Source organism: Equus przewalskii, chromosome 26 (assembly GCF_037783145.1).
Source record: "Equus przewalskii isolate Varuska chromosome 26, EquPr2, whole genome shotgun sequence".
In the NCBI taxonomy this organism is placed as follows: domain Eukaryota; kingdom Metazoa; phylum Chordata; class Mammalia; order Perissodactyla; family Equidae; genus Equus; species Equus przewalskii.
In genome coordinates this window covers 20,943,674-20,968,138 of record NC_091856.1, presented here as the reverse complement: position 1 = coordinate 20,968,138, position 24,465 = coordinate 20,943,674, and the positions used below count along the sequence as shown (strand labels likewise).

The window sequence follows — 24,465 nt, the reverse complement described above, 5'->3', positions numbered from 1 at the left end:
CCGGTGGGTGCTGACGATGTTGGAACACATGTTGTCTGCTGGATTCCTGCTGGTGACCACTGTGTGATTTCTTGTTTGAGCTTGGCTCTTGGCCCTTGCACTGGTGTTCACTGTGATATGGGTCATCTTGGGCAGGCTTTTGAGACGGGCAACAAGTCAAATCCACTGCTGAAGGCCAAAGTCACAAGGTTCCCACACTCTGAAGGTCCCTTGTTCTAATCTCAGCCCTCATTCCCCATCCATGCCTCCACGGGAGCATGGGGGATATACCAGGAAGTCTTGTCAGCTTTATTCTCTCTACCCTGTGGATGTGGGACTTGATGGGGTGACTTCCACCGACTTCTTGCTCACCTACTGCTGCCCTCTTTCCGGAGCTCCCACTGGCTTGTTGGATAAAGGGGTTCACAAGTCCCCAGACTATGCTTGATCTGGGGGAGCAAACCTCATTGTTGCTGCACGCCTGCCCTGGGAATTTCCCCAAACCCTTGCTAGTACGTAAGTATTCGTTGACACTGCCCTGGAGGTTGGGGTGAGTGGGGAGGAGGGATTGACTTCCAAAAGGCCAGAAGGAGGGTCGTTGGCTCTCGAGTGTGAACACAGCATCCAGGCCTCTCTTCTCTGCAATCCCTCCCAGAACTAGTGGCAGAAAGAAGGGTTTTCTCCTTCCTTTTCCTGTCTGGTGGGAACTCCTCTGAGGTCATAACCTGTACCATCTGTCGATTAAAATAAGACACTAAGATCTGAGTTGGGCAGGTCTGGCTTTGATATAGGAGGGAACATTCACTCCCAGCACAGACTGCCTTTCGAAACTATTGTGTAGCTCAAGACACTACAAAGTCGGCTTTGAGATGCAAAGCTGAGCGGTGACCCTCTTTCTTTTCTGGATGGTATTTGCTCTTCTACCCAAGGGATGGGTGCCTTTGATGGAGCAGGTGGGGCGCCACAGACAAATAGGATTTCTGGGAATGAAAAATGCTTCATTTAAACATTTTCAAAACCATTATTCACCTTGCACACATTGGCACACATATGTGGGAAGCATTTGTGCACATGTGTCTCCTACTAGGCTGTGGGCAACTTGAGGACAGAGAATGTCTATTTCATCACTGTATTCCCAATGCCTGGTACATAATAGTGAAAATTTGTTGAATGAATTGATGAAAGGTTGAATGAAAAGATGACTAAGTCTCAAGTGCTTGAGCGGTGGACTTAAATGGAGACCTATAAATTAAGAAACAGATTGCAGGAGGACAACGTTTCTGTTCCTCAAGAAGGGCACAGCTTGAGGGTAGGCATGGACAAGTGTCAGCATCAGTTTAATCACCACCAGACCCTATAGACTCCAGTGCCTACAAAATCTAGCCCAATGACTCTCAATCTGGGGTTAGGAGAAACACATATTTTATATCAGGTGCCCACCTCTCCCAGTTCCAGAGGTAGGGAGTGGCTTCCCCAAACCAACAGCCAGGCAGTGACAGAGCCAAGATGAGCCAAGGTCTCCCAATTCCTTGATCACAGAGGAAGCCAAAGTCACCTCTCACTTGGCAGAAAGGCTCAGTTTAGTGGGAGGCGAGGGATGGGGATGGTTTAAACCAGGGGAGATGTCCTCTTTGGTGTTGGGAATTCGACACCCTTCTTTTAGGAGGCTATGGGCAGCCCAGGAGAGTTCCCTGCAAACTCAACAGCTTGCAGACCAAGGCTCCTAGTTTTCCCTCCACTAAGAAAGGCTGCAGACAGTGCTGGCTGGCTCTGGGATGATTTACTTCCCTGAAATACCTCAATTTAAATGCTAATTTTCCCAGAACTGAGGGGTGATCGGCTGTTGCATGCTGGTGGCTGTGTATTAATGTGTCCAAAACACTCACACATATTCTTAAATGGGGATGGGATGCTGGCAGAGTGGGGTGGGGGGGGGATGCAGGGGAGAGTCGGGGAGGAAGCTAGCTTCCTTTGCTTGTTGTTCTCGTCAGCATGGCTGATCAGAGGAAAGCTGGACCAGGCACATCTTCTGTGGAAATGCTCTGTAGGTTGGCATCACTTAGAGGTCACATGCAGGTGGCATGGAGCGATGCTTCGAGGAGCTTGTACCATGAGCAGGCCTTGTGCTGTGCTCTTTGAGAGTCTCAAAGAGATTCAGAATCTGGTGTGAGATTCAGGAAAAGGAACTAGCATTAAGGATAACTTTACATGAATCCTCCTCCCTACTCTTTGAAGTTAAATTCATTACTCCCATTTTACAGATGAAGTCACTAAGGCTCATAAAATGCAAGTGACCTCCCCAAGGTCACACAGCCAGAATTTGGATCGATGTCTGTCTGGCTTCTGAACCCATGTCCTTTCTACCACCAGATCCCAAGACTGCTTCTGGAATCTAATCACAAATAAAGTGCATGAGGGAAAAGTGATGGGAAAGATTTATTACATCTGGGGAAAACTGAAACGGTTTCATGGAAGAAGGGGTTTTTTTAACTGGGCCTCTCGCTTCCTGCTGGTCTTCCTCACCCCTGCCCATTCCCCGTACCTCTACCCCAGTGTGCATGCACACACATGCACATATGCTCACCAAGAGTGGGAGGTCTGACCTACTCCTGCTTAGGGAGAAGACCTTTCCCATCTGGTTCTCACTAGCTCGGAAGGGCCCCTGGCCCCTGTCTGACCTCCACGGGAGCCAGGGTGTCTGCATACTTAGGAAGTTAGAAGAAGAAAGTAGGGTTTTGAAGCTTCTTGTGGATGAGCTGGAATTTTAGACTAGAATCCCCAACATCCCTCAGATTCTGAAGCATACTGCGACCCTGTGACAAGAGATCAGAAAGAACTCTATCAAAGGATGTAGGTTATACACACATTACCTTTGTCTCTGAGTTTTTTTCCTTTGTTTCTTCAACAAATGTTCATTGAGCACCTACTTTGCATGCAATTCATACTGTGCTAGGTGCTGGGGAGGCAGCCGTGAGTGGCATGGGCATAGTCTTGGCCCCCATGGAGCTCACAGTCTAGTGGGAGAGGTAGGGTTCACATAAAGTCCCCATGAGCACATCTTTGTTTAGGAACTGTGAAGCTCTTCATGGAAGCAAAGAGCAAGATGCTATGAGAGAGTGTAACAGGAGAGCTGATCCTGGCAAGGTTTCTCAAAGGTGGGGAAAAAATGTGTGGTCCGAATGATAAGTAGGAGTTGGCCAGGTACAGGGGGTGGGGGGCAAGAGCTTTCCAGAGAGAGGGCAAATCCTAAGTGGTATCCTTTGTAGGAAGTGAGTATGTGCCATAAGAGGAACTTAAGGCCAATCAGTGCAGCTGGAGAACAGTGGGCAGGGGCAGTGGCTCAAACAACGAGCCACTGGAGTGGCAGGGGCTGGATTGTGAAGGCCTTTAGACTTTCCTACAGCGCTTGCATTCTCTCCTGGTCTTCATGAATGGAGACACCCTCCTTGATTTCCCGCTGCGGCAGCCCTGGTATGCAGAACAGTCCTTGGAACATGGGAGACTCTGATAACTGTGGAATGAATGAGACCTCTCCTTCCCAGAGTCCTCCTGAGTCCCCAGGACCCGGGATCCACTGTTTTAAAATTTTGATTAATTGTTTCCGTGTAATGTCAATCAAGATTCAACTATTTTTCTAGATATTTGGGGGGACATGTTTGTCTAAAGAAACTGTGGCACTGTCGCTATTTGAAATACAACATCTGATTGTGCACCCGCATACAGACATGCACATGTAGCCACATCCTTGGGCCCAAAAGCACACCCCTCTCTGTCAATAAACAACAGAACTGCCTGGTCTCAGGTTGTCCCAGAGATCAAGAGGACTGGCGTTGCACTGATCCACTGAGCGTGTGCTTACCAAGTGCTGGGCACTGAGCTAGGAGCCAGATCGGCTACAGGTGGTCTTGGCCACTGCCACCTGGTTGGACAAGTTCCTTAATTTCTTTGAGCATCCATTTCTTCATCTGCAGGATGGGAATAATAATAGTAGTTGTCTCATAGAGTAGTTCTTGTGTGGTTAAAATACACACAAACACACACACACACATACACATACACTCATATATCTTGGCACACTACCTAGAACATAGCTGATGACCAACAAATATGATCAATAAATAAATATTGCTCATTCTTCTTCCTATCTTCCTAATATTAGGATTGGTTAGTTACCTGGTAGTTTTTACCACACAGGCACATGCATACGCACATGCACATGAGCACTGAGAATCTGAATTCGGTGTCTGACCAACTGAGTTTAAGCCAGCACCCCGCCAGCCTCCCCGTCATCTTTGCCAGGTGGGTGGATTCTGAAGCTGCTGTCTGGGTTCCATCTGAGGTTCTCAGCACAGCGGAACTTTCCCAGCGACTGCTGTTCCTGTAATGTTTGGCCTCCCGTGAGAGCTGATTGATGAGAAGGCCCTGGGCGCCCTCTGCTGGCAGAGGCCACGCAGAACTTGTGGCCATCACCCAGGTGGCCATCAAAGGGACCAGTCCTGAGGGACTGTCCTTGGTCCTTGGTCTTTGCTGTTGTTGTCTTGTCATTCCCTGCTTCATCCTTGGCTCCCTCCCTCCCAGCCTTCCGCACTGGCCTGCAAACTTCCACCCTCCCAACTTCTCCCTCCTTCTCATGCTCTTCCTCAAGATCCTGCCTGCTTCCTGGAAGCTCAGGGGAAAAGCTTCCTCCAAGAAAGGGGACCATGAGCCAGGCCCTTGGCCATCCTGAGGTTGCCCGCTGTGCTGCCTCCCGTGGTTCCTTCAGGGTCAGATTTGTCAGAGCCAAGCCCGGCTTAACCAGAGGACAGATGGCTTGGAGAAGACGGACGTGAATGGAAAGGGTGATCCTGTCTCTCTTCCTCTGCAATTCTAAAAACGTTGGCAGAGAAGATTCGAAATGGAGACCCCCCAGGTGGTAAAGTGAAAAAAAGATAAGCTTGCCTTCAGATCCCTTTTCCTAAGTACACCTGGTGTATAAGTCCAGGGAAGTCGCTTCACGTCTTGGAGCCTCCGTTACCCCGTTGGTTGCATAGGGAGTATACTCGTGTCCATCTCCTGGCATTGGAGTGAGGACTGGTGAGGTCACATAGAGAATAGAGTACCTGCTTGGTGGTCAAGTCATCATGAGCAGCAGAGCCCTTTTCCCAGCTCAGTGCACCCATGGGTGCAGAGGCTCTTCCAGCTTTGACAGTCCCTGCATGCCATGGGCAGGCCCTTCAGCGCTCTGCACCTGACCAATGATGACGAGTGTGGCTCTGGGGCAAGATGGCCTAGCATCTCCAGTTGCTTTGTGCTTCAGCTTTCCAATCTCTAAACTGGGGGTCTTTACGGCACCTACTTCATAGAGTTGGGTGAGGACTAATGCTAAGTCCTGGGAACAGTGCCTAGTGCACAGCAAGTGCTCAGTAAAGGCTATTATTATCATTGTGATCACCATTTCACTAAGGCAGGCTGAATAGCTTTTATGACGCCTGTTTTACAGATGAGAAAACTGAGGTTTGAATGCTTTGCTAGGATGAGGTGTGGGCAGAACTGGAGCCCAGGCTTCAGAGCCGTCATCACTTCTCAGCCTTGCCATCCCCTACCCATAAAACAAGTGCTTGGGTCTCATGGGAGAAGGGTTCCAGAAGCATCCAGCCCACCCAGAATTCCTGATGGCCGGGCCCCACTGACTCTTCTGAATGGCTAATTCGTTGTCTCCCAGTTAGTCTGGGAAGATGCAGCGGACAGGGGAGAATGCAGTCTCTCTCTGCATCCCTAGCATCCAGCTCAGGGCTCACCCCGAGTGTGTGCTCAGCACGTGATAGTCAAGTGAGCAGGGCATGGGGACACCTCTCCACCCCGCTGTATCTTTGAGAGCAGATCTGTATCACCAGAGGCCACCTTACAAGCAAGACAAGAGGAAATTTAGTTCCTTAGACTCTGGCAAGTGTTATGTGCTGCTTGGGGCACTTACATTGCCCCTGGCAGGCTGTCTTTTTCTATTCACATTGCTGTTCCACATGCCCATGTTTGCAGACACATCACAGGCCAACCACAAACACCTAGGCAGGAGCCATGATCACAGGCACACATGGAGCTGTAAACCAGTACAGCTCCATAGACAGGGGCACACTGACACAGACAAACAAAATAGCATGCTTAATTGTACAAGGGTGGACCTAGAACCTTACCATCATGGACATATGTCCCCGCGCAGACAGTCCCAGGCCCAGTGGCTCACCTCCCCAGATTCATAGTCAGACAGGCTGGGGTTCAAATCCCAACTCTTCTCAAATCCCAACTCATTTTTTCTTGTCTGTAAAATAAAGATAATCATAACTGTTTTGTGGGTTGATGTGAAGATGTAATGATAAAATGGATGTAAAGTGCTTAGCCAGATCCTAGCAAATCATAAGGCTTCAGTAAAAAAATTGTCAGAGACGACGATGATGATGATGATGATAATGACAAAGATGCTGGCGACGTTGGTGATGTTGAAGATGGGGATAATGTCTCCTCCTCTGGGCTCTGATCTTGCTCAGGGATCAGACACGGAGAAGGTGTTCACTAAATGGATGAATCAATGGTGAGCTTCGCAGGTGGCTGGGGGAGTGCGTGGGGACGTGAGGCACAGACAGGAAGTAACCCAGGCCACTGGACGCTTGTATAGCTGGTTTTGAACTGCCCGAGGCCCAGGCTTCAAAGGCATTGCTTTGGCATCACATATTTTCGTTGTCTTCTTTCTGATTTTCATTTCGAGGTTGCCCATTCCAGGTGGCAAAACAAAGCAATAAACATCCGCCTCCCCTTGTTCTCCTCCTCCCCCTCCTCCTCCCTTTCCTCCTCCTCTCCAGATTGTAATTAATGTCTCTGACTCTGAGGGGCTCTGAATACCAAGGGACCTCAAAAGTCAGATTTTAAATATAGAAATGCCCTCGATACCATCCATGCCAAGCGGTTGTCAAGTTTCCTGCTTGCAAACTCCCAGTAACAGGGAGCTCATTACCTCTCTGACAGATCTACCGTCTAGAAGATTGAAGCCTTCCTCCCTGGGATGTGCTATCACCATCCCACCCTCCTTGAGACTATCTTTGTTCAGGATTCAGTCCCCTGCGGTCACACAGAGGTCTGTCTTCTGTTTCCTGGGATGGCACTGCAGGGAAGGGCTAGAGGCACCACAGAAGTTAGGGCAGAAGAAGAGCACTAGCCTGGGAGTTAGGAGACCGAGTTTGAGTCTAACCCATTGGTTGTCTGTGAGCGAGTCACTCCCCTTCTCCAGGCCTCAGTTTCCCTATGTGTAAAAGAAAGAGTTTGAGCCAAAAGATCTCTTAAGGTCCTTCCACTTTAACAAACACACGTCCGTTCTTTCAAGGCTTCTTTCTCCAGCTTACGCTCGCTCCCTCTTTGTTTAAGCACTCGATGCTTTTCTGAGTTCCCTCCCATCCTGGCTCACCATTGTTATTGCTTCTGCAGGGGGACAGTTAGCAGCCAAATGTACGGTTTATAGAGCATCAGACTGTGTCTTAAGCAATTGGCAGCTTTATGCCATTAAGTGTTTACAGCTACCCTGAGATCTCACTTCATAGACAAGGAGACTGAGGTTCTGAGTGAACCAATAGCTTGCGCGAGACTGTGCAGCTAGGAAGTGGTGGGCCAATATGTGAGCCGCAGCCTGCCAGATTCTAGAGCCTATCATTAGCACCATGTTCTCAGAGGTAGGATTCAGGGAGCCAGAGGCATCATAGCAAGGCCACCCAACCTGTCACAGGTTTCTCTATTCTGACTACAAGCTCCCTGCGCTCCTGCCCTGCAGCCCCCAGCCGCCTCCACTTCCTCGATTTGGCAGTCTCTCTGCTCCTCTCCACAGGGAGAACAACTTCATCAAGGACTTTCCTCAGCTGGCCGACGGGCTGTTGGTGATCCCGCTGCCGGTGGAGGAGCAGTGCCGGGGGGTCCTCTCCGAGCCCCTCCCGGACCTCCAGCTGCTCACTGGTAAGACACACATGCCGGACCCCTCCCCAGCCTCCCTCACTAGGCACCTGGCCTCCAGGTGCATATCCATCCTCAGCACATCCAACGTTGGCCCGGCCAGGCTCCGACTTTGTGAGGGACGGGATGCGAGGGACCTGCCATTTCTCAGGCACCTGCTGTGGGCCCTGCAGAACCAGGAGCTTCCCTGAGACTCCAGACTCTGAGCTGAGGCCAGATTTACTCTCTTAGCAAATTTCTAGTATACAATACAGTATTATTCACTATAGTCACCACGCCCTGCAGTAGATGCCCAGAACTTAGTCATCCCGCGTAACTGAACTGAACTGTTGTACACTTTGAGCAAATCTCCCCATTTCCCGCCTCCCCACCCCATCATCCCACTCTCTGCTTTTATGAGTTCAACTTTTTCAAATCCCACAAAGAAGTGAGATTATGCAGTATTTGTCTTTCTGTGTCTGGCTTATTTCACTAGGTTTATTTTTAAATCATTCTAAAATAAAATCACTGGACCCTTCCCCCCCCCCACCCAGAAGCCTCTCTCACTTGAAAGCACTTCAGTTACACAGCTTGTTTTTGAACGTGGGTGCTGAGCCATCCTATAGAGTAGCTATTATTTTTCCCATTTTATAGATGAGGAATCTAGACTCAGAGAGGTGAAGGGGCCAGCCCAAGGTCACACAGCAAATGTGCCAGGAACCAGATGCGGTGGCTCTGGGTCTTCTGCCCTTTTCACTCCACTCTGCAGCTCCCGCCCTCCTGCCCTGTCTGTCTGTTACCGAGAAGCTATCTTTTGCAGGCTCTCCTGGGGCTCCAGATTTTCTGTCCCACTTCAGGGTGCCCTTCTGTGCCTCGGCCTCTCCCAGTTCCTCTCCCACCCTTTTCTTGGGGACTTTCCTAAGATGTAAGGCCCCTGGCTCTGCCTTTGTGATACAGTAGTCGGAGGTGTCAGCCTCTGTCCAGGGAGAATGGTCACTCTGATGGATGATGAAGCCGCTTGGATGAGAGGGAAGTTGTCCCCCTGGGAAGACCCTGTGATGTGACAGAGTTAGCTTTGACTCCCTCTCTGTCCCTTGCAAGCTCTTGAGACCCTTGTGCAAATCCTCTAACCTCGGTGAGCCTTTCCTGTAAAGGGGCATGGACAGGGTTGAGAACCCACATGTGCTGAGGGTCTTGTGCAGGTCTGGCACTGTGCATGTGTTAGACATGTGACCCTGCAAGGAGGCTATTGTCCCCTTTTAAACTGGTTCAAGGACTCATTTTAGTCCAAGGCCACAAGGCTAGTCTAGACTTGACTCAGGACTTCAGCCCAGTGGGTCTTGGCTTCAAAGCTGGTGCCATATCCACTCTCCTACCTCACCTTCCTGACCTGTCCTACTTCAAAGAGGGACCCAGATGTAAATCAAATGAAAGCACGGATGTAAAAATGCTTTGTATAATGTGTCTAAAAACTGCTGTGTCTTCTTTAATTTTCATTTTTCATGAAGTGATGAGGAAATCAGGCCTGCAATATCCCTGCTGAGTGACTCTCCTTCTTGGATACCCCCAGTGATGGGGAGTTCACTACCTCTTAAAGGAGACATTGCCATGATCCATGGGGAGGTGCTGTGCTCGAATGGAAAGGACCCTGGATCTGTCACTGACCATTGTGTGTCCTTGGGCAGATTCCCTCTCTGAGCTTCAGTTTCTCCTTCTGAAAAATGGGGTATAACAATTATTTTTCAGGGTGGTGGTGAGAATTGGAGATCATGGGTATCAAATGCTTGGTACGTTGTGGTTCTGGGTTAGTGGTATAAATTGTTAGGATTATTTGTTTTAATTTGAGCATCTTTGGAGGCATCATAATAAAAGAATGCTACATTTCAAGACTTTAAAGAAATTTTTTGATACTCAGAAAACATACCTCCTCCCACCCCAGAGCTTCATTTACCCCTAATCTGTGGGTGGGGCTCTAGGATAGAGTCAGGTAAGATGGGAGTCAGAGATCAGGTAAGGACCAGGGATGAGTTTATGATCAGGAATGAGATGGAAGCGAGGGAATGAGCCAGAAAATAGGTATTTATTGAGAGCATACTATCTGCCAGGATCTTCTAGGCCCGGCAGGAGTGGGACTAATACGGACCATGGCCTCAACCTCAGGAAGCTCACATTCCACTGGAGGAGTTTGTATTCCAGGCTGGAATCCAGGAAGGACCAGGGTTGGGGGAAAGTGTAGGATGGAATGATGACCACTTACAGGGAGGCCCAGGGATGGGGTGAAGGACAGAGAAGATGGCTTTATAAATTTCTTGATAAGCAGGAGAGGTATTATTTCTTTTTCTTCTGGACATCATGCCACCAAGTGAATGGGCTGCGTCAGAATGTTCTGCCTCCCTTTCTTAGGGATGGGCCAAGCCTGCTCTGAATTTGGACGAACACAAAAAGATGAAGCAGAGGCTGCCAGAGCCCTGGTATCTAGTCTTTCTGTGAAAACTGTTTTCTGTGCCCTGACTCGACACATGGCCCTCGTCTTCCTCCCCCACCTGCTGTCCTTCCCTCCGCGGCCTCTGCAGAGAAAGGACAGGACAGGCAGAGCGGATAAACAGAGGGGACATATTTATAACAAAACAACCTCGCTCCAGTAGACATATCTTTGGGGATCATGAATATTTTACTTTAAAATGAAAGCCTCTGAAAAACTATATTATTCCTGAAAAGGCTAAGGAGGAAGAAAAAAAAGAAGTTGACAGTAATGGACAACTTTAATACTGCAGTAATGTCCGGGAAGAAATCATTTGTCCCGATGAGATTCTCATTTTAATCTTGGTATCAAATATCTCTCTAAGTGCCTCCTCACCAGGGGACAAGAGAAGAGGAGAGAAAATGTGCCTGCCATTTGCAGAGGATACATAACAACAATAATAATAACTGCTGATGTGACTAGCATCTCTTTTTCATATATTTTTTTCCTGATTAGGAAAAACAGGGTTTGCAATGCTTAGAGCAGGAAATGTAGAAAGCGGAAAAGGATATAAATCAGAAAACAAGAATCTTTTAGACACCCACCACCCAAAGTTAACCACTTGCAAACATTGCCTTGTGTTTTTTGTCCTTTGCTTATTTTGTGCCTCTACCTGTGTTTCGCAGAGTGCATTCTATGGAACCTGAGTTCCAGTGATCTCTTTGTAAAAACAGGGTTCCTTAGTCAAAGAACTTTGAGAAATGTTGCACACCTCCTTCATGGAGCTTTAAAAAGCCTATTAATTGATTGAAGGTGCTGAGAAATTACACAGTTTTTGAAAAATCTTGTTCAACTTTGTTTAGCTAGTGTTCCTCAGTCTTACTTGAAACAAGAACCTTTTATCTATGTGTGCCTATAATTTATGTGACGCATGTAGACATCCCATGTTTCCGGGTTAGGAAGCAATGATCTACACAAGGGTAGGCAGACATAAAGGGTCAGATAGTAAATGTGTTAGGCTTTGCCCATGGTTTCTGTTGCAACTGCTCAGCTCTGCTCTTGTCGTGCAAAAGCAGTCATTGGCGATATGTGGTGACCAGGCTGGAGTTTGCTGATCCTAGTCTATGTGTACAGTATTTCTAGGTTACCAAAGGGCTTCCACTTCTATTACTTTATTTGAATCTCACACTGTGTCCATGAATTAAGATCAGCATAGGGAGTCATAGTATCAGAAGGGGAAACTGAGGCACCGAGATGCCTAGTGGCCCATGACAAGTCGCCAATAGGGTTAGATGGAGCCAAAAATCTACTCTTGCTTGTAGAATAAAGGGGCCTTGCAAGCTGTTGGGCAGAGAGAAGAAGCAGGGTTGGGCCTGAGATCAGAGGCCTGGAGGTGGGGTTTGGATAAAGCTGCTGGCCCCAGTGAGAGCACACTCACTAAGGCCCAGTCTCTGTCTACCTGGAAGAGGCAGCCTAGGGCTGGGGGTGGGGGCTGAGTGAGAGACCGCTAAGTGCTGGGCACACGTGACCTTCTTATTTCCTCCCCCAGGAGACATCAGGTATGACGAGGCCATGGGTTACCCCATGGTGCAGCAGTGGCGGGTCCGGAGCAACCTCTACCGTGTGAAACTCAGCACCATCACCCTCTCAGCAGGTGAGGCCCACCGCCCGGGCAGCCAGGGGACTTGGCGTAACTCAGCACACATTTCCAAGGACCTAGGGTGTGCCAGGCCCTGTGCTGGTACTGGGGATGTTGAGGGAATGAGGCCACACTCTTCCTGCCGTCAAGGAGCTCCCAGGGAGAAAAGGTGGACAAGCAGAGGGTGACGTCCACACATTGCATAGGTCAATGCAATAATGGGGTAGTGGTGGCCCGGAAGAGGGAGCTACCCATTCTGGGGAGTCAGAGAGGCTTCCTGGAGGAAGGGGCATCTGAATAGGAGAGAGGGGGTACATGACAATCTAAGTCACATTTATGTTCTCAAAGGTTTGTGGACTGCAAGTTCTTCTCAGGCATTGGTTCCTCTGGTCTCTCCTAGCTGGTTTCTTTTCCTGCCCATCTCCTGCACAACAACACATACCCTCCTCCAACACACACACACATGCCTTGTCCATACTTTTCCCACAAGAACCCTGCGCTGCAGCTGATGGGGACTATTTGTGGTTCTCAAAATGAGACATGTTCTTTCATGCCTCTGTGACTTTGCACATGCTGTTCCCTCTGTCTGGATCTCCTTGCCCAGGGAACATACACTGCAGTACTCAGAGATGCCTCCCACATTCTCCATTCCCCTGAGAATAACTCAAGGAATTCCCTGTGCTCAACTACCTGTATGAAAGCACTAACAGATACTTGATTCTCCTCTGAATCCTGTCTGTCTCCCCCACTGACCTGAGAACTGCGGGTGGGGCTTGGGTCCTATTTATTCCTGGATTCTCTATTCCTGTATTCTCTGTAAGAAACAGAGAATCAGTACATCGTTGGTGCTTGTGTTTGATGAAGGACTAAAAAAAAATAAATGAAAACTGAAAAATAAGGAATGAGTGGAGGACTCTGCAAAGATGGGGCCTGGCCTACGATTTTCTATCCTTACATAGCTCTGCTACTGGGTTATTGTCCGAGTGTCTCCTCATTATCCACCAGCTCTTTTCTTTTTCAATATCACTTTGTTCACAAGCAACACGGAGCTCTTCTAGCCTGGGAATCAAAGGATTTCACTCTCTGGGAAGTACAAATAGTAATTATTGCTGATCTCAACAAAACACTTTATAATGTTTTATGTCTTATGACTTACATCAGTCCTGCGAGGAAGGCATTATTTATCCCACTTTTTTCCAGATAAAGAAACGGAGAGTCAGAGAGGTTAAGTAACTTGATCAATGCCACACAGCTCGTAACTGGCGGAATAGGAGCAGAGCCGGAATTTGATTGCAGTTTTGTCTGCCTAGATGAAAAGCCACAGGGCATCTCCATAGTGCTGTTTATTTATTACTTAACAGAAACTGTCTCATCATTAACACTGCTCTATTAATTACCCACTTGCATGAGTTAACAGGCTGATGGAGAGTTGTTCTAATCAAGCACCCATCCTTTGAGCCGTGTGTGTGTTTTCTCTACCACCCCCACCCTCACACCACACTTGTGAAGCAGACTGCGATGTTCCTGTTAGAACTACAAAGGTGTATCTGCTTTAATTAATCAGTAATGATGCTCCTGAGAACCCCCTTGAAAATCAACTGTTGGCAAATTGGAGCTCATTTTTAATGTTGGAGAGGAGCTTGCTCTTTTAGATTTTACTTTGATGCGGTGCAGAATCGGTTGTTCCTGTAACAATCGTGGTTGCTGTGTCTGCCACGTCCCAGGAACTGTGCCGTGTACCTGGTTGGGTGGAAGTGAGGCAGGATGCATGGGATGCGCACGCTCAGAGACCAATAGGACAGAGCTTCTGCTTTCAAGGTGGTGCGTGTTGAAGGTGCAGAGACCAGGTGCCCCTGGCCAGGATGGTATGAAAGGCTTCTCAGGGGTGGAGTGACTTCCCAGGGCCTTGAAGCATGGATGGGGAGGCCATTTCAGGTGAAAGGTGGGGTGTCTGTGTGTGCGTGTGCACATTGCGTGTTAGGAGTTGTGCGGGCGCGGTGTAAGTGAAGAAAGGATGGTGGAAATCCCAGGTCAGAAGAAGTAAGAAAATTGACATGGCTGGAGGTAAATTCTGATGTAGGTGAGTCATGGGAATGACCTTGGAGGTCTGGGATGACCACGTAAGGTCATTGGGCTTTGTGCAGTAGCAGGAAGGAGCCCAGGAAGGTCTTAAGGCTCCTGGAGAATAACTTGGAGACTTGCCTGTTGGAGAAAGGAGAGGTAAGGGGAACATGGTTACTGAGTGACTGCTGGGCAGGCCCCATGCTAGGCACTGAGGACTTAGGTCTCTCTGGCATGGGACCAAGGACAATAGAGCAGGAAGGAGGCGCTCGGCAATGTACGGGGAGAAAACATAGAACTGTTTCAGGGAGGCAACGGCAGGGGCAGAAAGGGAAGCGGTGTTACAGGAAGCGAAGCCAGGGATCCCATCTGAGGACACAGAGTATTTGCTGAGCCTGAGCCGGTGCAGCCCCGGGACTCCAGCTGCAGACTGTTCAAGCCCTGGATTACTGGGTGCGGTGGAAAGTGCATGCACTTTGGAGTGAGGACAGAAGTGGGCTGGCATCCCAGCTGCTCTGGCTGGAGGACCAAGGCAAGTCATTTACGCCTCTGACTTAGACTTGCTCGTCTACACAGCATGGGTGGTTGTGGCTGGGGTTGCAGTGTTGGGCTAAGCTTAAATTAGACAAAGTGGGTGAAACACCTGGCGGTGTGCCTGGTACATGTTAGTTCTCAGCAGACATCACTTTGGTTTCCTGATCGTGACTTTCACGTCCTGTGGTCTAGGTCGCCAGCTTTAGGCCTTCCTCTGCTGTCAAGTCCCTCTTGGTTGTGGTGTCTTGTGTGTCCACCAGGGAGAGCAGTCTTTGCTCTGTCAGTGAGGGAATGCTGAGCATGTCTGAACTGGTGCAGCCACCAAGCTAACACTGGAAACCAAATCCACTCTGGAAAGAGCCCCTTGCCGCTTATAATTTGCCCGCCACCCCCCCTCCCAAGTCTGACCCCCTCCATGTGCTCCTTCTCCGTCCAGGCTTCACCAACGTCCTCAAGATCCTGACCAAGGAGAGCAGTCGGGAGGAGCTGCTGTCCTTCATCCAGCACTACGGCTCCCACTACATCGCAGAGGCCCTCTATGGCTCTGAGCTCACCTGTATCATCCACTTCCCCAGCAAGAAGGTCCAGCAGCAGCTGTGGCTCCAGTACCAGAAAGGTAAGCCTGGAGGGCTTGTTGGAGGTGGTGGCCACGAGGGGTATGGAGATAAGGCTGCTGGGGAGATAACTGAGCTCCTTGGAGCTAAATCCTGGCTCTGCCACTATAAACTGTGTGACTTTAGGCCAGTTCCTGCCCCTCTCTGGGCTTCAGTCTCACCATGGACAGAATGAGAGGGCCGTATGATGATTTCTCAGGATTCTTTCAGTTCAGGCATTTTCTGAGGCCCCAAGGTGCTGTTCTGGACTCCAGAACTCTGGCCTTCTACTGCAGGTTCCTTGTTTCTTACTGTCTCTCATTGAAACAATAGTTTCAAGTCTCTCTCATGGAGAGGCCTTTATCCTCAGGGAAGGTCACCAGATCTTATTTCTCCTCAATTCTCAGCTATTATCAGAATTAGAATTTCCTAGGCCAGATGCAGGAGACCAGTCTCTGCCACTCACCTTGGGAAATTCATTCCCTTCCCACCTCAGTTTTCCCTTCCTGTGAAATTGGCACTTAAGTAGCTATTCTTGTCTACTTCTCACATTAAAGGGAAGTGGTTTCTATAATATGTAGAATAAATATAGATAATTTGGGGAAAGATAGAAATATTGCTTAATGCATTATGTACTTTAATAGGTCCATGTGTTCATATCCCCATCTCACCGATGAGAAAATGAGTCTCAGATATGCTAAGTGAAGTGCCCATGCACACACAAAAAATAAGTAGCAGGGCGAGGATTGCTTCATGTTACCACTGTTACTATTGTTATCAATTAATTTAAAAACACATCCTCGATGGAAAGGATGACGAGCAATGTTAAAAGTGTGCATGCACCTCAGCCACCCCAACTCCAAGAACCAAATCAACCACAACTCATAAAACCACAGAATGTGGAGCCAGAAGGGTCTCATGGGGCTCAGCACTCCAGTTTTGCAGTTGGGAAAATTAAGGCCCAGAGTGGGAAGGAAGCTTGCTCATAGTCACACAGCTCTAAGGGCAGGGCCAAGATGGAGTGGCGTGCTCCACTCTCCCTGTCTAGCACCTCCCATGCTGCCCTTCATCCCCGACTGGATGAAACCTCTGTCCATCTGCCTTTACCATCTCCAGAACCTGTCCTTTTTGTCTCTGGGGTGCTTGCACCCCTGTCGTGGTCTCATCCCTCCCTGCCTCCTGTCTGTAACTGTGTGGGGCACGAGTGGTTTATAGGCGCAGGGGACATAATTGAGTTGTCTGGGAATAGCTCCATTTTATGGCTGTGACAATGACAGTCTTTAAGGAAGTGCATTAAATCAATAGAAGTCTAGTTGTGCTACCCTATAAATAACGTGACACATCATTAAGCAGGGCAATAAGCTTGAGGACTTTGAAGTAATACAATTAGTTTATGTTTATAAAAACCTGCACTCACTCTGGCCACTGAACTAATTTGCCTCATTCCGCATTCGGGGCCAGGCCTGGGACACCGCTCCAATGCTAAATCCCATCCCATCTCCATCCCTGGCTGCTTCCAGGCCTTGGAATTTTTCCCTCCAGAAAATCCCATTCCTCATACAGTCAACGCGTGGAATCTGTTGCAAGTAAGATAGGGAAGGGAGCAGAAAGATTTTGCTGAAACAGCATCTGGGGGCCCCTCTTTAAGACTCAAAGAGTCTTCCAGTTTGCCACAAACTTGCCGGGTGAACTTGGCATGGTAGCTTTTCTCTCTGAGCTTCTAGTGCAAGGGCGCTTTACTTTCTTCCATCCTCCATGCTCATTCCCAAGAAGAGTGTAGGGATGCACTGAGGCCAACTTACCACTCTGAGTGTGTTTCTTCCTCTCTGTCTCCATCTGCTCTGACCACCTAGATGGTACCTCAAACACTATGGTTTTATTTTTTAAATTTGACAGTGATGCTTGGGAGTAGGTGGATGAGAAGCTGGGAATTTTCCCTTGAAGAATTGAAAGAACTCTGGATTCAGAGGGAGCTGGCAACCCTCCTCTCCCCAGCCATCAACTATGTGTCGTTGGCATGGGTTAAGCCAAGGTCCACTGGGAAGAGGTCAGGGTGAATCTGGGTTAGGGGGCTGATCACTCTGTGGGCAGAGCTTGTGGGAAGAGGCCGGATAGAGCAGTGTTGAAGGGGGACAGACAGGACTTCAAGTCCCGATGCCTCTTCTTACAGCCCTGCCAGGTAACCTCGGGCCAAGTGACTTCTAAGTTTTTGTTTCTTTGTGTGTTAAATGATAGGCAGGTTAATTTCTTTGCTTGGCTTTTGGGCAAATGAAATGGGACAATATAGGTAAAATTTAGCAGGCATTAGGTAATTACATGAGAAACAGTAGCTTAAAATAAAACGAAAATCATGGGCATCAGCTGAGCATTCTAGTCCTGGCTGCAGCTCCTGCTAATGTGTGACCTCAGCCCTCATTTCTCCTTGGGAAGCACCTATGTCACTAGAAAAGGACAATCCCTGCAAATGTCCTTTCAACCCAGTGAGGGTGGGGCTAGAGGGGTTCCAGGATTCTTTGAAATCTTTTTTTAGCCCCAGACGGTGGCTGCTCCTTGACTGCAATGGCCAAGGCTGGAAGAGGTGGTTGGGAGAAGAGACAACATAGAGCATGGATAAAAACCAGGGACTTTTGCACAGCACTTTACAGTTTACAGACAGCCTTTCCTTGGTCGTCCCACCTACCCCTTGAGGCAAAGAAGGTGAGAGTACTCACCCCTCATCTATGAGAAGGGAAACCTGAAGCTAACAGAAGATAAGGGGCTTGTCAGGGCCACACAGTTTGTTAGTGAATGAGATGGTGTTTGAATTGCAACCTGAGCCCAGATCCAGTGTCCCCAGACATTAGAAACAAATGTCCCAGCCTTTCCATGTTTACTAATGATGGGGCTCTGGCCACTGGTGTGATCCAGGGAAGCCACTGGAAATCATTGGAAAGCTAAGGAAGTTGGGCTGAATGTGCCTGATTAAAATACCTCTCAAGAGAGGTTTATTTTACTCTCATTCCCCTGCGTTCCACAAGAGGAAACGTCACATTCATCATTCATTAATTTTCTGCTTCACTGATATTTCCCAAGTGCTTCTTCTCTGCAGATCTTGGGCCAGGTACCGGGGCACCACAGTAAAAAACATGTGGGTGCTGTCTTAACCTTCCAACGTTTCATCATTTTTGTCATAGTCTTTTTTCAATCCACTGATAGACATCTGGAAAGATGAAGGGGGCTGGCCGATGGCAGGGAACCCAGTCACTATCATGTGACGGCTCATAGTTTTCGTTTCCTGTGTCAATTCCCATCAACTGGGAAATGGCTTGTCTAGACCACTCGATGGAGGTCACTGAGATCCCTGGGGTAGCAAGCTCTGATCAGCTAGCAATGTCTGCTCTAGACGCAGAAAGGGGGAGTGGTGGTCAATACCCTACATACGTAATGTACTGTACATATTGTTTTCCCTGTAATCGGACAAAATAAAAGCTAGAATAACAGACCCAGCTTCTGACACTGATCCCAGAGGAGCACTGGGCATGCCAAGAAGGACTAGAAAGATCCTGGCAGGGAGGTGGGGTTTTATACCACTAAATGGGTATTCTGGGCATTTGCCCACCCTAGAGGGGACTGGAGCACTGGACAGGTCAATTAAATGGTACCTGACAGAAGCCAGGAAGAGCTGGAACTTGGGAAGCAACTAGAGTAGCAGAGGTCATCCCAGGCATGATTAGCATGGAAGCTGCTCAGTCTGTCAGTTTCCTTTAACCATCACCTCTGCCCCAGGCCATGCTCCGAGCACCATGTGAAGTTTTGAGTCTCTTGCCTCAGCTTAATACTTTCACTACAAGCTGCTGTGTTCTTGATATTCCTGTATTTTGAAAAGCTGCCTTTCTGCCAATCGGGGCCCCATCTCACTCCTTGACTTGATAGTCAGGTGCTCTCCCAAGCCGTGACCTTGATACATGCGTCTTATGTCATGATTAAGACGCTATAGTTACCCTTCCTCTGGATACTTTGAATAAAGACTTCCTTGTTTGGAAGTAAAGCACAGCTTTTGCAGTCAGATGCACCGTGGTTCAAATCCCAGCTCTACCGCTTACTAGCCATGTGATCTTGGGCAAATCTGTAAAATCAATTTCCCAATATGCAAAATGCACAGTCATTTTGTGGATCCAAGGAGAGAAGAGACAGATTAACGATGGATCCATCTAGCACTGAGCTGGGTAGTTAATTATTATCTTGATCCAAACCATTCCCTCCACCCATGGCTGCCACATCCACTCAGGTAATCATGTTCCCAGATGTATGTGTGTATGTGTAGGTCCACACTGGTGTGTATACGAGTAGGGGAAGAAATGGCTGCTAATTTACTCCCATCTCATCCGTTGACTCAGGACCAAGGACAGGGGTAGATTGACCTCAGGTGGGGAGGGGCGTGGGCGAGTTGAGCTGGGTGGAGCCAGTGGAGGGAGGGAGCTGCGGAGCTGCACTAGGGAGGTGTGGAAAGGGCTCTGTGACCCTGCACGTTTGTCATCCCTTGTCATTCTCTACTCTGGAAGGATAGCGATGGATGCAGAAATTACCAGTCTGATAGGTTTCCTGAATTTTCAGCTACCTTTTTTGTCATGGAGAAAGTGACTCTGGAAGGAGAAGAGTGTGTGTATGTGAAGGAATTAATTCACTGTGTGTGTGTCTGTGTGAGAGAGAGAGAGAGACAGACAGGCACACAGACAGATAGAGAGAGACAGAAAGACAGAGAGAAACTGATCAACTGAGGGAGGTATGAGGAAACAGAAAAACAAAGAGAGATAGACAAAGGCAAACTGAAATCCACAGAGAAATGGAGAGACAAAGAAAATGCAGAAGAGAAAACGTATGCAATTAATATGCCTTTTGAAGTTTAGAGACTCGGTGACCCTGTGAAAAGACATTCTCCATGTGAAGGTTGCACTGCTCTTGAGTTTAGATTGGGAGAGTCCATGGTATAGAGATGTCCTTGCAGATAAATGCCTGTCGCCACCTTTAAAAGATGTTTTATCTCTATTATAATTTCCCAAGACTGTCCGAGGGAATGAATTTCTGCATTTCCATTTGAATTACAATGTACTTTTGAATGTCAGCTGAAATATTCCTAGACAACTTTTTAAAAAAGTTTTGGCTGTTTGAAAGGCAGCCCACGGGTTGAGGTGGGGGGAGGAGAAGGAAAAGATAGTCAAATGTCACCTCCTTTTGTGAGGACAGGTGTGGCCAAGGGGCTGGGGTGAGTTGGAGAACTCTCATGAGCTTTCAGTTTCCTCGGGGAACTTGCTTCAAAGATGGCAACCAGACATGAAAGGACTCATTCTCAGAGCTGAGACCTGCATGGGTACCAGTTTACTTCCCTGGAGACTTAATCATCTGGGGGCAGTTTTCAGTTCCCACTTGTTTGCCCTTTCATTAGGGTTTGACAGAGGTGACCACTTCCTGCTTGGGGTACTTTCTATGATTGCTTCTGTCGTACCAGATCTTCCTGGTTACCCACCTCCATTCCTGCCTGTTCCTTCTCTGTCTCCTTTGCAGCCTCATCCTCCTCTGTCAAACCCATCAATGGGGTTCCACAGGACCCTGTCCTATAGGCCCCTCTTCCTGGACTGCCATTCTTTCTGTAGGGAACCTCAGCCATGCTATCTGTTGCCATCCCTACATTGATGACTCCCACTTTATACCTCCGCCTCCAGGCTTGCCTCTCATATTTGCTATCATGTTAGCTCCCCTGCCTGCCCAAATTCTGCCCACACAGAGTCTTTTTCCAGTGTTCTAGTGAAAAGCCCCAGTACCTTTAGAGGGAAAGCCAGAAACCTAAGAGTACTTCTCAACATCTCCCTCTCCCTCGCACCTCCATTTCCAAACCATCCCAAGTCTTACCAAGTTTAATTCTCAAATAGCTCTGGAATTTGCCCACTTTTTTCCATCTCACTGCTGCTGCCCTGTCCCAAGCCACTATCATGGCTTCTCTGGACTCCAGCACTGGTATCCTTCCTGCTCTTCCTGCATCCACTCTTGTCCCCCATCAATCCAGACACACAGCCCTGAGGACATGGATTAGTCATGGTTCTCCAGAGAGATAGAGCTAAGAGGATGGATGGATGGGTGGATGGATAGATAGATAGATAGACAAAAATCCCTGTATGTATATATGAAATATATCTATATCTATATACTGTTGGTTTTGTCTCTTTGGAGATTACACACACACACACACACACACACACACACACACACACATGCATATATAATGAGGAATTGGCTCATGTGATTATAGGGGCTGAAAAGTTCCAAGCCAAAATCTGCTTAGCAAACTGGAGGCGCAGAAGAGCCAATGGTGTAAGTTCCAGTTCTGAAGCTGGCAGGCTTGAGACCCAAAAACTGATGTTTCAGTTCAACTCTGAAGGCAGGAAAAGTCCAATGTCCACCTCAAGTGGTCCAGCAGGAGGAGACCCCTCTCACTTGCTGGAAAGTCAGCCCTTTTGTTCTATGCAGGTCTTCAACTGATTAGGTGAGGCCTGTCCAGATTAGGGAGGACAGTGTGCTTTACTCAGAATCCTGATTATCTCATCTAAAATACCCTCACTGACACCTTCACAGACACATCCAGAATAGTGTTTGACCAACTATCTGGGCAGTCTGTGGTCCCATCAAGTAGACATATAAAAATAACCATCACAGGATGTTTCTGAAATGGAGATCACATCATGTCACCCCTTGGATTAAAACTCCTGGGTGCCTTATCACTTCCCAGAGGCTAACTTCCAAACTCCTCCCCATGGCCTCAGGGCCCTCTCAGATCTAATGTGTCCCCAGCCAACCTCTTCAGCCCTGTCTGCTCCCATGCTCTCTGCCTTTCGGTCACACTGAGGCTCACACTCTTTAACTATAACATGGGTCAAAGATCTCAGCCTTGCCACACTCGTCTATGCTAGGGTCCCAGCGTGGCTGTGGGAGGTGGCTGACACCCCTCTCCCCTCCCCTGCACCTTGGCGTCTGTGCAGCTATTTGTTGGATCAGTCTAGCTCTGGGGTTGTGTTTTTTCTTGGAGAGAGCAGGGAGGCGGAGGAGGTTAAATATAAGCTGGACACTTTCTAGCCTGCAGCACGCTAAAGGAGAGAGCCAACTTATTTCTCCTCAGAATCATGCAAAAAGACGATAGAGGATGTGGTTCATTAAACACAAATAGGCCCATGAGACTGCCATTTCCACCAGATGAAATTACCAAGAAAAGCATTTGTTCCCTGGTTTAGATTGAGTCCATCTGGAACGAAACACCCTATTCTTTTTTCTATTGGTGCGTACCAAGAATAACAATCCTTCGCATGTGCTCAGCACCCTGCATCTCACAAAGCACTTCCACGCACATTATTTCATCCAATTTCCTCCTCACAACAAGCCTGTAAGGTAGGCATTGTTATCAGTGCTTCATCCTCGAGGAAACTGAGGCTCAGAAGGATGACATGGCTTGCAGGAGTTCACACCAGGGAACATGGCAGAGCAGGGGTTTGAACCCAGACTGCTTTTATCACAAAGACCATTTTCATCTGACTAGACCGCAGCAGCCACAGGGAACTCTTTAGATGTTGGCATCAGACCCAAGGGAACCGTTTGTGCTCCTCTTCTGTCTGTCTCACCTACGGTTGAAAGAACTGAGGAAAGACTCAGAGTTCAGGCCCTCACCTTGGTCAGAGGTGGAAATACTGTCTTTACTCACCAATACCCCTCTGCACAACTTGCTTCTCTATCTTAACTTAGGGTCAGCGTTATAAGGTAAAGCCAAACCCTAAAAGGTCAGAGCTGGAAGAGGCCTTAGCAGTCACCTAGCCAGGCCTGAGTTCCTCTTTATGAGTCAGTTTATGATCAAATGATAACGACTGCCTGGAATACTTCATTGAAAGAGATTCTGGGTCAGGACAAGGCTCAGTGGTAAAAAAAAATGCAGCGATCACTTAGCAATGTCTGTCATGGGTGTGAGAGCAAGAAACAATGGCTCATATGTAAGGTGTTTTCCATCTCCATCTAGGCTAGCTAGTCCCATTCTGCAGGTGGGAAAGTTGAGGTCAGCTTATGCAATCAATTCCAACCTGCAGTTGTGAAGAGACAAATTTAATAACCAGCTGGACACAATTTTTAGTCGTCTCCCTCCTGAAAACTTAGAGCAAATTCAAAGACTCCTTGTTGCCAATGCCCCCTAACATCATCATAGATGGCAGAGCAGTTGGTTGGCAGCCTGCCCATTTTCTTATTTCAAGGTACACGCACGCACGCACGCACACACACACACACACACAAATTCATCAGTACCGGAAGCACTAGAGGCTGTTCCCATTGTCCTTCTACTTAGAGGAAGCAATAAGAGATTGACACTGTTGTAAACTAGTTACCCTGATCCCATTCAGACTGGGGCCAAACCGCACTTGTTCCCCCATCACAGTCCCATTCCTAGGAAGGCGAGGCAGAGACTGAGGGAGCAGGATCATTAGACAGTATGCTTCTCTCTTGCAGTCTTGCACTGAGTGTGGAATTTCCCTGGAGATGAATATGGGGCTTTTGTTCTCTCTCTGCCTTCAGCCCCTTAGTGATAACAAAATGGTGTTGAGGGAACATAGATAAAGAGATAGAAGCTTTTGCCTTCTCCAGGTCATTCTCAGCAGGTCAAACCTGCCAACCTGAGAGCAGCCGCACTCACTGATTCCATACCACTGGGGCACTTTCCCTCCCCCTCTGTCTCTCCTGTCTTCCTTCATCCCTTCTCCCCACTCCAGCGTCCCACATCAGTGCTTCGAGCCCCTAATATAAGCCAGGCCCTGGATTGGGTGCTGAGGATTCCAAGGTGAGTGAGACATTCCCTGCTCTCCAGGAGCTCACAGTCAAATGGGAAAGATTAACAGGTGAACAGACAATTATGACCCTTTTGATAAATGCTGTGATGGAGGAGAACATAAGGGGTGTGTGTGTGTGTGTGTTTGTAGAGTTGGGAGTGGAGGAGGCAAGGCTGGGAGATGGGCCCCTAACCCCCTGGGGTGGGCTGGGAAATTCCTGGGAGGAACAGATGTCTAAGCAGAGCCCCAGAGGGCATTTGCCATCTGAAGAGGTGGAGAGGGATTCCAGTGGCCAAGATGCAAAGCTGGGTGTGTGGAAAAGCCTGGTGGATGCCGAGTCCTCTCAGGCCAGTAGGGAACAATAGGGCCTGAATCCACTCAGGTGCTGCTGAGGGATGTCATTGCTTCTTTGTTAGAACT

The 24,465-nt window shown here is 48.3% G+C and overlaps 1 protein-coding gene across 7 annotated transcripts in view; it reads left to right on the top strand.

The window, feature by feature from the left end:
• ASTN2 (astrotactin 2) overlaps positions 1–24,465 on the top strand; it is an 827,990-nt gene that overhangs the window by 584,128 nt on the left and 219,397 nt on the right. For all 7 annotated transcript variants that reach the window (XM_070596244.1, XM_070596246.1, XM_070596242.1 and 4 more), the window contains 3 exons: positions 7,826–7,950; positions 11,937–12,041; positions 15,058–15,237. In XM_070596244.1, the coding sequence (XP_070452345.1) occupies positions 7,826–7,950; positions 11,937–12,041; positions 15,058–15,237 (410 nt within the window). The remainder of the gene's footprint in view (positions 1–7,825; positions 7,951–11,936; positions 12,042–15,057; positions 15,238–24,465) is intronic.